Source organism: Hyposmocoma kahamanoa, unplaced genomic scaffold (genome assembly GCF_003589595.1).
Source record: "Hyposmocoma kahamanoa isolate Upper Pololo Valley unplaced genomic scaffold, ASM358959v1 88, whole genome shotgun sequence".
Classification (NCBI taxonomy): Eukaryota; Metazoa; Arthropoda; class Insecta; order Lepidoptera; family Cosmopterigidae; genus Hyposmocoma; species Hyposmocoma kahamanoa.
Window position 1 is genome coordinate 17,955,648 of NW_020654466.1, and position 12,470 is coordinate 17,968,117.

The following is a 12,470-nucleotide window of genomic DNA, read 5'->3' on the forward strand; positions in this document are numbered from 1 at the left end:
AAAAGGAGATGTCACAGTTGGCAGACAGGTGCCGGCGTCGAGAGCTAAATCTGGCGCGATGAGGTCGTGACCCGACGCCCTGCGCCCGCTGCCGCTGCTCGTGCGCCGGTACACAAATATTGGCTTTAACGCTTGCTACAGTATCAACAGCGAGCCCGGCTTTATTGTAACATAATGAAAATGTAATAACGCTTTATTTGTAACTAAACGATTATAAGACATTTACATTGCGAAATTGTCTAACAAACTAGTTGTCATATTACAAGAAATACATATCATTTATAGACCAATTTTGAGACATTCATAACAACCCTACACATACAGTAAGTAACAAAGGTGGTGACACCGTTATTTGAGCTGGTAATCATACCTATAAACCCGATAAGCCATGCATTTTCTTTAAAAAGGAATTCTCGCTAATTACTATGTATAATTTTGCTGAAGTTCGTTATTACGATCACCATCTAACAGGACTTTTTGTTACACCCTGTTTATTATATATGTATGGTTAGTAGGAAATTTTCCTGTTACCAAAGTCTCTAAAAACTAATGGACATAACATACAATACAATATTTATTGCAATTTCTTTAAAATTAAAACCCACGCTCAATTCACCTCCAGCGTTACCCAAAACTCGTGCGCAGTTTGGCTCTCTTCCACGTCTGCGATTATTTCAGGAGTGGAGGTCGTGACCCGGCCACCTTCGCCCCTGCCCCCGCGTCGTGACGTCATCAACTCTCAAGAAATGTGCCAAAGACGAGAAAAGCTAATTTTAAACGCTAATCGGGGCGGTAAGTTCTGAGATTCAATCGAGTTTGACAACTAAAGATCGCCTCGAGAAATCAGAACATTAAAATTGATCTTTTAATTATTCTTCATAACAATACTTGCTTTTGTCCGTGGCATTATTCGCCAACAAATTAAAACTACCTTTGGATACTAGTGAAGCGAATTTAAACCTCTATTTATTGCCAATCAACGGGTAAATTTGCCATCTTTTAGTGTGTTGATTATTAGATATAATAGGGGTTAAAGTATGAAATTGCCGATTTGTACTGAAAATCTAAATTGTTTATTTTTTAAATTTTTAACAAATTTATTTAATCAAAATAGTTGCCATTATTATCTATACATTGCTGCCATCTAATGGGAAGGTTATTAATGCCTTTGCGATAGAACTCCGACGATCTAGACTGCACAAACTGTGTGAAAGCATTTTGTATTGCCTCCTGGGAAGAAAACTTCTTGTCACGTAGATAATTGTCCAAATCACGAAAAAAATGATAGTCCGTTGGAGCAAGGTCTGGTGAATACGGAGGATGACGAATGGTTTCTAACTGCAGTTCCTGAAGGGTCAAAATGGTTTCTCGTGCTGTGTGAGGTCTCGCGTTGTCGTGGAGCAATAATGGTGAAGATCGATTCATGAGTCGGGGCTGTTTTACTGCTAGTTTTGTCAACATGGTTCGGAGTTCGGCACAATAGACATCTGCCGTTATTGCTTGACCAGATCGGAGAAAACTATAGTGAATAACACCATGCTGAGACCACCAAACAGTTACCATTACCTTTTTATTGGTAAGTTTTGCTTTAGGACACTGTTGTGGCATTTGACCTGGGGTCAGCCATTGCATTTTTCTTTTCCGGTTATCATAAAGAATCCACTTTTCATCACATGTTACAATTCGATCCAATATTCCTTCATTTCTGTACCGGTTCAACAAGGCAACACAAGTTTCAACACGCGTTTCTTTCTGCAGATCAGTCAAATCATGAGGCACCCATTTTTCGTATTTTTTTATTTTATTGATTTGACGCAAGTGAGTCAATATTGTGGGTAAGGTAACGTTAAACCATGCCGTTAATTCCTGGGTAGTTTGACTAGGATCGGCTTCCACTATCTCTCTTAATTCATCGTTATTCACCTGTGTGGGCGGTCTTCCTCGTGACTCGTTCTTTAAGTCGAAATTTTCATCACGAAAGCGTTTAAACCAAAATCGCACGGTGCGTTCATTAGTAGACCCCTCTCCAAACGCAGCATTGATATTGCGGGCTGTTTCTGCCGCGTTAGTTCCGCGTCGGAACTCGTATTCAAAAATCACTCGAATTTTCGCAGTATCCATCTTTCTTGTCTAAATTGAATAACAAAAACAATTGAAAGTCGATATTCAAATGTTTCAAATTTAAAAAAAAAAAATCAAGAAACCATTTGAAAAAAGTTTCATTCGAAAACCTCAAACCATGAAGATTCTATGAAAATTCAAAGAACCTATTGCAATAAAACGGCAATTTCATACTTTAACCCCTAATATTATATTAAGCAACATAGGAATAGGTACAGGTGCTATGGCCCAACTGCAGAGAGTATGGAAGGACATCACGCGTAAAACTAAGATGAGATTGGTGGGCTCTTTGGTGTTTACCATTTTTAACTATGGAGCAGAAACGTGGACACTAAAAAAGGCGGAACGTGACCTCATTGACGCCTTCGACATGTGTGCCGGATTAAAATTTTGGGAGTCCGTTGGATAGATTTTCGCACCAACGACTCAATTTTGCAGGAACTTATCGTCCACATCAGTCTACGTAGGATATTTGATTTCTTTAGTCACATAGCCAGGAAAGAAGGGCAGAACCTCGAACAACTAATGGTCATCAGACGTATCGACGGTAAACGTTTCAGGGGTCGCTGTCCCACAAGATGGTCCGACCAAGTTTGTGCAGCTCTCGGCATGGTTCTCCATGATGCCCTTTACTATGCAAAAGACCGCCACAGATGGCACAGCGTTGTCATGCGTAGCTTGTCTCCGTGGGGGAGTCACGACCCTCAGCAATAAGGTATACGACGCTAGGAGGGGTATTAACAACATCACATAACTAAAGTACTTTTAGGAACTGAAGCTATTTTTCGGGTTTAAATCGCGTATTTTTTTTTTTCATAGTTTCGGGACCTACGGGTCCTATGGGATCCGAAACGTTGGTTTGTTTGAAAAACAAAAACAAATAAGCGCTACATAGATCCGAAGAAATAGTTTCTTTTCCCTATATGTAACAATCGCGAAAACCTAAGAACTCGATGTAGTACTTGTGTTATGAAAATCGGAAACAACGACTATACAAACACCCAGACTCGAGACTATATAGAAAAGTTAGTTTTTCTACACTGATCCGGCCGAAGATCGAACCCAGGACGTCAAAGATGGCGACACCATAAAACCCGATGTGCAAGCCACTCCACCGACTGAGGTCGTCAAACTTGATTGAATTCTCTTCTTCAAAACCCAGCTGCTGCTTTTCCAAGTCTTCCATAGTTTTAGTCCAGCAGACAGAAGCACTAAATGTAACTAAAAATATTTTTCAACCTACCAAGGTGAAGTAAGACGAACAAATCGTTCAGTAATATCGGTTACACAACTATTACTATCAAATGTGGCTATGTAGACGTTTACCGAACAATTCCATTGAGAGCATTGTTTGAATTTTGCAGCCTTAGATCACGTAACTGCGACCAATGAAGAAAATTAACACCAGGTTAATTTACTCAGTTAAAGTGCGCTTGTCGCGAAAGAATGTTAACATAAAAGCAGGTCAGAAATTAAAACAATGACGTTTAGATTGGTACGTACACAATTTTGTTTTATTCATTTAGAAATCACCTTTATTTTTGTTAGAACTGTATCGATTTTGGGCATTGGTTCTTCCGATGATGAAACCTTCTGGTAGGTTTTATGACGATGTTTTCCTCAAGCAGGTGATAATTAGTGAGCTAAAGAACACATCTTATATATCGAACCGATTTGTTTGTGAGAGCTTCAATCATAAATTTAACCTAGGAGCTCCAACACAGGCGTTATCCGAATTAGACTTTATTCATGAAAGCACACGTTTTATTACGTACACACGTTAAAGCTTTGAGTGACACTGCATCCGTCCAGCTTCCTTACTAGGTATCAAAATCATGTGGACATTTTTTGTTTTGCTTACCAGCATTAGAGTTTGATTCATAAGTTCCTCTTTATTTCTTTAGTAAGTATTATACAATGGTATATAACATACCAGTAAAACGACAATGCTTTTGTGTCCTTTTGCTCCTTTCATATAAGGATTTCTATAATACATAATATCAACATCGCTTCTGTTAACCTTCAAATGTCCTCTTCTGTACTTTACAGGTTCATTCTATTAACGAGTACATGTGACTACACAGAGCTTTCAATTTGGAGAGTACGTCTTTTCCAGTTGCAAGCAAAACCAGTTTATTAAAATTTGTTCAGCTCCTTCCAGTCCAGCTCTCTTTAGCGCGTGTGCATTTACTATTGAATGAATTACGCATTAAGACAAACACTTCCTCAATTGTATATATTGTCAACTAGCTAATGCCTGCGAGTTCGTTGACGTAGAAATGGAATAAATAATTAGAGAGCCTTTATACTATTAGTATTGTATTTCTATAGTTTTATTAATTCTCCATACAAACCTTCCTCTATTTCTGCCCCTTTAAAATATATTTTGTAGCAAAAAGTAGCCTGTGTCCTTCTCCTAGGCCCCATCTATTTCTATTCATCAAAACTGGTTGAGCGGCTTAGGCGTGAAAACGTTACACCTTATGTAGTAGTTACTTTCGCATTTATAATATTAATTTGGATTAATTAATGAGTATTATTCCATCGATTTCTTAGGTTTTCGAGGCTGTTGCACATTGGGAATGAAACTATTACTTTTTTAAACTTTGTTTCAAAAAACAATTATATGTGATTTAGATCCGAAATAGTTTCATTGCCAGAATTATTCTGTTCTGTTTAGAGAAATTTGGGAAAAAATACTTGGGAAAATATCAAATAATTTTTTTCATATACCTTTCCAGGCTGTCTACGTGCAACTTGTTTTACTTTTCGTCCAGTATGCATCATTACAGTTACAATACAACTACTACACCGAAAACTACTATGGCAACTACAACAATCCGGGTTATTATCAAAATTCAATGCTAAACTACAGGTACGCAAACCCAACAACCGAAAGTAATAACGACCTCACTGAAGAAGAGGCACCCGAGCGTTTATTTTCTGTAGAAATACAACAAAGCAGGAGACACAGAAAGCGAAACAAAAAGAAAAAGAACAAGTACAAAAATAAACCGTATAGCAAAGACATTAAAGGATGTGAAAGCGAATACAATTCCCCCGAATGTAAGTCAGGAGACGAAGGAGGATCAACAGAATGCAAAGAATGCACTTGCTCAGAATGCGGACCTAATAATAGTAATCAAAACTCTTGTTGCCCTAACTATTGTGAGCAGTGCGTGGCTACTCAGCCTCCTGGAATAGCCATCATGGCTTATCCAATTAATTTCCAAATACCACTTCCGGTGCCAATGCCCTACCCCTCATCAAAACCTGATGACTGTACAACTGATCCATCAACCTCCACAACTGACAATTCACGCACAACAGAATCAACACAAACAACAGATCTCACAACCGCAAATACAAAAGACAGTACAGTGGAAACAACACATACAACAGGCGATTCAAATGAAACAACACACACAACAGACCATTCAAATGAAACAACACATACAACAGACCATTGGAGAACATCTACAAGCACTACGATAAAAATTATCTTTCCTGACAAGTTAATGGAATCCACAAGCTTTCCAATTTTTAAATCAACTACACCAAGATCAACTACAACAACATATTCTACAACAATATCTACAAGAATAACACCTATGCCAATGAACTCGATGGAACGAAAACGTCAAGCAATCCGTTTTGAACAATACCCATATCCAATAAGTCACAGACGACCTTACAGTGACCACTATCAAGTATCTTCGAATAAAAAAGACAAAATCAGTCCAATGTACCATTTCCGACAAAATACAGATGATGACGAGCGTGATATTAGAATGATAGTGGTCAAAGATCGACAGCTTTATGACAGGATAACAGACCCACCAAATAGAATGCTAGTAAGACCCCACCGTAATTATGAGGACGAAATGCAATCTAGAAATGATTTCAGAGCAAGATATGACGCGAAGCGATATCCACACTTTCCAAGTAGGCGTGACAGTCCACATAAAAAGCAGAGATATGGAATATTGCCACTACCCGATGAATTAGCCACTAAACTCCTGTTAAAATTACGTACCATGAAGGAATTAAATACAAATGACAAAAATATTCCACAAATAAGAAAACTTAAACAGAAATAGCGTAATAGTAAACTGCACTAAATTTTTAAATTGTTTTGTATTTTTTTATATTATGTTAATACAAATTTTGATGCTTACGGTGTTTGTGCATTTTCACGGTAAATATAGAACCCTATAAGTTTACGTAACATATAACTTCACATGAAGTAGTAATAAAAGCAATATTTTATAGGTTTGACTTTCTTTCTCCGCGATAGCATTTTATATCGCGTTTCTCGAACAAAACAGTTTCACCAAACATCGAGCAATGTAAACAATGGTGTACGAAATGCCACGCAAACATGCACACGTTATCTTTTAATTATCTTCCTAATAATTTACAATGTTGGCAAAAGAATGTCCAGTGCTACTTCGACATTTGTAGTAAGTATATGATCAAACCATTGTTAGTGACCTTAACAAATTTATTAATAATTATTTTGACGCGTATGTTCATATATTTCAGATCGTCAACATACAAGTAACTTGTTTGATTATCCATAGCATCACAACGAGTGGTGCATTTCACGAGCGGTATAGTACTAAATGGCCTTATAATTATTTTAACTCTAATTGGCAACAACGGTATATCCCTCAATACACAGTTGGATTAGTTCAACCACTACAAGATGAAAATTCTTATTCCTCATCGTCAGGTTCCAGCAGTTTGGAAAATTCATCCAATAGTGCATCTATATCTAACCCTTCAACGGAACATAAGAAAACAAACTATAAAAAAAAATACCAGAACAATTGCAAATGCTCTTGTGAAGATTGCGACAGACTCATGAGTCTTATTGACGAAAGAGTACAAGATTGTTGCAAAGATAAATGCAAACGATGTCTTCTAAAATCAACCACAAGAAAATCAAAAACTATGACGTATATGATATTGCCGTACGTGGTTCCAATAATGTTTTCTATGAAAATAAATCCAATAACATCAAGTGCAACAACTACAACATCAACAACTTTAGAACATACTACGTCAACTACAACTTCGAGAACGACTACCACTACTACTCCGACAACGACGACTACTACTATCACTACTAAGACTACTACTACTCCTACGTCGACTACTACTACTACTCCTAGTACGTCGACTACTACTCCTACGTCGACTACTACTACTACTCCTAGAACGACGACTAGTACTCCTACGTCGACTACTACTTCTACGACGACTACTACTACTACTCCTACTACAACTACGACAACTAGCTCGACTACTAGTTCTACGGAACCACCAATACCATTCACTTTGAGGACATTCTCTACTTATGTAATACCAGAAGAAAGTCCATCATACCCAGTACGAGATGTTAGCGCCGATATAACTATTCTATTTCCGGAAGAGAACGATAGTAAAAAGGACGATGACGAAGAGAACGATAGTAAAAAGGACGATGGCGAAGAGAACGATGTCACTGCGTATTTTTCCCCCCAAAAGAATGATATGTATTATTATGTTGATGACACTACAACAACTGCTAGAAGCAGCTGGCAGGACCATGATTACCATTACTATGAAGAGTATACAACTTCAACTAGACCCAATAAAAAATGCGAAATACCCAAATGTGTACGTAACAAAAAGAAACTGTATTATTATGCAAGGAAGCAAGTTGCGACTACGGAACAACCCTTTCTTATGCCCACCAGAGCAATTCCTGCGAGAAAAAGTTACAGTACAGTTGATAATGAACTTTATAATGACGAAACTGTAAAAGATTATTATAATATGGTGTATGACGAAAAGATGAATTATGCGAGAGAATACTACTATGATGACTATTATTATTATACGGATAAGGTTGATTACAACGAAATATCAGTTGAGTTATCAGCTAATTTCTAATTTGAAGTTTCACTCACATGAATAAGGCTGACTTTACATTGCCGCGAAACTGGATGCATGCGAATTTTGATAACGATATTATACATAGCATAATGAATTTTATGATAATTGAGTAATTCCCGATACTGCGCGAGAATTCTCCGGAAGACGTCGAAGACGACCTAGGGGTTTACTCCCTTTCTCCATCCAACTTCCGCCCAAAACAATTACTGTGAAATAAATAATACTCGAACTTCGAAGCTTCATATTTGACATTGTGTTTTGATTTTGTCGAGTAGGTAGTTTTTAAGTGACGGGACGAACATATCGTGCGTCTGGTGGTAAACTACACGCCTGCCCATAACAATCTCAGTGCCACTCAGAGCTTTAAATAGCAAAGATCTGAGGGGCACTGCCACTGCGCCCGTCTCCCCGAGGCATAAGTTACAATGTTCCATGTCCCTATAATTTCACCAGCACCCTTACCCTTCAAAGCCGGATCACAATATTGCTGATATTACTGCTTGGCGGCAGAAATAGGTAAGGTGGCAATACTTCCATGGACAGACTTTTTCACAAGGAGCTCTACTGCTACTTATTTGACAGTAATTGTTTCGGACGGATGTCGGGCATAGAACGGAAGTAGACCCACTCTTTTAAGGCTTATAAACTAGACACTTTATACGTTACCCAATTGGCATGAAGTTCATTATGATATAGCCACAAAAATGCGCTTCCAATGCATTGTATCCGTGCGGTGACGGATTAGAATACAATTCACCGCCCCTCTCTTCCCGTGGGTGTCGTAAGAGGCGACTAAGGGATATTGAGCAACCAGCTGCTCCACTGGTGGAAGGGCTTGAAAACCCGCCTGGTTAGTGACCACCGTGCGCATGATGGAAAACCCGCCAAGTATTCGCTAGTCGGATGCGTTCCGGGATCAGTCAGCGTACAACCAGAGCCCGAGGGAACGCTGCCGCGACATTTGTGGTCTGTGGAGGCTTCCGCCGAACCAGTGCCAGGACAATTGCATTGACCCGCCGGCCAGGGAGACCCGTAGAAACGGTTGTTCCGCTGGCCGCCCGCGGTACAGTACAGGGGCCCAAGCGTGCTTAACCAGCTCGTGAGGCTGCCTCACCATGCCGCGCATAATCTCGGTGTGGTTCGTCGTGCCGGTTGGTGACCGGGAGGTGGGGTCCCGGCGGCCATTCCCGGGGGGGTTCGGGGGCCCTTCCGTCCGGCGGATCAGCGCAACTTGTCTGTAGGCAAGTCTCTGGGGAAGCAGGCCCCGCGATTTGACCGCTTGTGTCGCGGCACTGTTTTCTCGCTTCACGCCTCTTTTTCCCTCCAACATGTTAGCGCAAAGTACAAATTTCGGTCGTACAGCGGTGCACACCCCCACCACTAAAGCGCTCTTTAAGGTGGAGTTCACGAACATTCGAGGACTCCACAGTAACATCCACGCCGTCCATCAACATCTTGAGACGGCTCGACCAGAAATGCTGTTCCTTACGGAGACGCAAATACTCTGCCCGGCTGACAGCAGCTACTTGAATTACCCTGGCTATATGCTTGAAGAGTCCTTCAAAGCGAAAGCTGGGGTCTGCTTGTTTGTCCGGGCAGATGTTTGTTGTCGCCGTCTGCGTCATTTGGAGGACCCCTCCTTCTCCATCCTTGGGGTACATGTTGACCTGGGCAGTCATTGCCGTGTCTACATGTGCCTCTACAGATCCCACCACGGCGACATAGAGACAACTCGTCTCATGGACCACCTTACTCGGGCGGCAGATGACGCGCAGGCGCAGTTTCCTACAGCGGAATTGGTGTTTTTAGGGGACTTCAATGCTCACCACGAGTCGTGGTTAAGTTCCTCTAAAACTGACCATGCTGGAAGAACTGCCCACACATTCGCTCTCACACACGATTTAACCCAACTGGTGAATCAGCCCACCCGGATTCCAGATAGGGTTGGTGACGCGCCCTCTTTGTTGGACCTTCTGCTGACGTCTCGCCCGGCTGGATATCGGGTGGTGGTCCAAGCCCCTCTGGGCACTTCGGATCACTGCTTGATATCCACTAAAGTGGCAACGTTACTGCCACCACCACCTACTGTGGCTAAACGCCGCATTTGGCATTATGCGTCGGCAGATTGGGACGGTATGCGGGACTATTTTGCATCCGTTCCCTGGCGGCAGCGCTGTTTTAGTGAGGTGGATCCAACAGCTAGCGCGACTGCCGTTGCTGATGAGATCTTAATCGGGATGGAATACTACATCCCGCATTCGGATCTCGTCAGTAAAGGGAGGCGCAACCGCTGGTTCAACCGCGAGTGTGCTGTGGCTGTTGAGAACAAACAGACTGCATACCGCGCTTGGATCAGGGGTCTAGCTTCAGACGATCCCAATACGAACTCACTTAAAACAGCCTACAATAATGCCACCAGGTCTTGCAAAAGAGCGTACATCAGAGCGGATGCTCAGCGCGTCGCACGAGTTGGCCAAGAACTCTTGACGCATCCCACAGGTAGTCGTAGCTACTGGCGTCTGGCCAGAGCCGTTGCGTCGAACTTCTGCCAGCCCTCGCTGCCACCGCTGAGATATTCTGACGGCAATCTAGCCCACAAGCCGCAAGATAAAGCCGACCTCTTGGCAAATCTGTTTGCGGCTAACTCCTGTCTCGACGACTGTAACGCACAGCCACCAACTCTACCTCACTGTGGCTACACGATGTCTGATATTCGTATCAGACAATGCGATGTGCGTACGCAGCTGCAGTCTCTCGACGTCCGGAAAGCTAGTGGTCCTGATGGTATCCCAGCGATTGTACTTAGGAATTGCGCAGCTGAGTTGACTCCCGTGCTAACGCGACTGTATCGTCTGTCGCTCTCTTCAGGTCGTGTGCCGGACTCTTGGAGAGAGGCTAATGTGCAACCAGTTCCCAAAAAAGGCGACCGATCAGACCCGCATAATTACCGTCCCATAGCCATTACTTCCATAATATGCAAGGTTTTAGAGCGGATCCTTAATAAACAACTGACCCAATACCTAGAAGATCACTCCATAATTAATGATCGGCAGTATGGGTGTCGTCCGAAACGATCAACGGGTGACCTTCTAGCGTACTTATCGCATATTTGGGGTGAGGCTATAGACAAACGTGGCGAATCGTTGGCTGTTAGCCTCGATATAGCCAAAGCGTTCGATCGGGTCTGGCACAAAGCTCTTCTCTCCAAGCTCCCGGCGTACGGTTTGCCAGCCCAGTTATGCAGCTGGATTGCCGATTTCCTTCGTGAGCGGAGAATTCGCGTCGTTTCTGACGGCAGCATTTCGAGGTTCGTGAATGTGAACGCCGGCGTACCGCAGGGATCCGTCCTATCTCCCACGCTTTTCCTTCTGCATATCAATGACATGCTTCCACTTGGGAATATTCATTGTTATGCAGATGATAGCACTGTTCATGGGGGATATCATGGATTCCCCGCAGCTGGGCGCGCCGATACTGACAGAGAGCGATCTGATCTTGTCGTTGAGCTCAATAGGATATTGGACCTCATATCTGCATGGGGATCCAGTAATCTTGTTGAGTTCAACGCCAAGAAAACACAGGTTTGCGCGTTAACAACAAAATTGTCGCCGTTCCTTCCCATGCCTTCTCTGATGAGCACAGCACTTTCACCTCGGAGCAGTTTCACCTTGCTCGGTATGGAAATCTGCTGTGATTTGAATCCAAGGAGCTACATCGAATCTGTGATCAAAACAGCCTCACGGAAACTCGGAGTCCTGAACAAGGTGCGACGTTTTTTCACGCCGGACCAGTTATGCCTGCTGTACAAAACACAGGTCCGGTCTTGCGTTGAGTATTGTTCGCACTTGTGGGACGGCTCCGCCAAGTACCTACTCGATGCCTTGGATAAATTACAGCGTCGGGCTACTCGAATTATAGGCGACGAAGAGGTCTCATCACGCCTTGAACCTCTGCAACTGCGTAGAGATGTTGCATCGCTTAGCGCCTTTTACCGCATGTACCATGGTGAGTGCTCTGAGGAGCTGTTCAACCTCATCCCCCCTTCCCCGTTCCTGCTCAGAAGCACGCGTGCTGGCCTTCGTAGTCACCGTTTCACTACCTGCCGCATTCCATCGCGTACTAAAAGGTTCGGTAGCTCCTTTCTCTGCCGCACGGTTGACAAATGGAACTCCCTTCCGGCACATGTCTTCCCTCCCTCTTATGATATGGGGTCCTTCAAACGAGGCGTGAAGAGGCATATTGTAGGCAGGCAGGGTGGAGGCGGCTAGTGCAGTGAGGATTCCATCGCTGCACTAGGTTCCTTCGCGTTTGGATACCACTTTCCACTTAACATCAGGTGGAGTGGAGTCATTTGCCTGTCAGGTATAAAAAAAAAAAAAAAAAAAAAAAAAAAAAAAAAAAAAAAA

At 42.4% G+C, this 12,470-nt stretch overlaps 2 protein-coding genes across 2 annotated transcripts; both read left to right on the forward strand.

Annotated features, from left to right (window-relative positions):
* The first annotated feature begins 691 nt into the window (after positions 1 to 691).
* On the forward strand, positions 692 to 6,221 carry LOC113235959. The gene is made up of 3 exons (XM_026471881.1): positions 692 to 792; positions 3,486 to 3,616; positions 4,863 to 6,221. Exons 2-3 carry the CDS (start codon positions 3,602 to 3,604, stop codon positions 6,219 to 6,221), a joined length of 1,374 nt encoding a protein of 457 aa, XP_026327666.1. The 5' UTR covers positions 692 to 792; positions 3,486 to 3,601.
* A 273-nt stretch (positions 6,222 to 6,494) lies between these two features.
* LOC113235803 (location of vulva defective 1-like) lies at positions 6,495 to 8,773 on the forward strand. Its single transcript, XM_026471707.1, has 2 exons — positions 6,495 to 6,584; positions 6,667 to 8,773. The coding sequence occupies exons 1-2, from the start codon at positions 6,558 to 6,560 to the stop codon at positions 8,059 to 8,061; spliced, it is 1,422 nt and encodes a 473-aa protein (XP_026327492.1). The 5' UTR covers positions 6,495 to 6,557; the 3' UTR covers positions 8,062 to 8,773.
* The last annotated feature ends 3,697 nt before the right edge of the window (positions 8,774 to 12,470 follow it).

Excerpts from the sequence above, each read along its gene's own strand:
- LOC113235803 (XM_026471707.1), top strand. The coding sequence starts at position 6,558 with ATGTCCAGTGCTACTTCGACATTTGTA. Across the intron at positions 6,585-6,666 it reads GTGCTACTTCGACATTTGTA|ATCGTCAACATACAAGTAAC; the intron begins GTAAGTATATGA and ends CATATATTTCAG.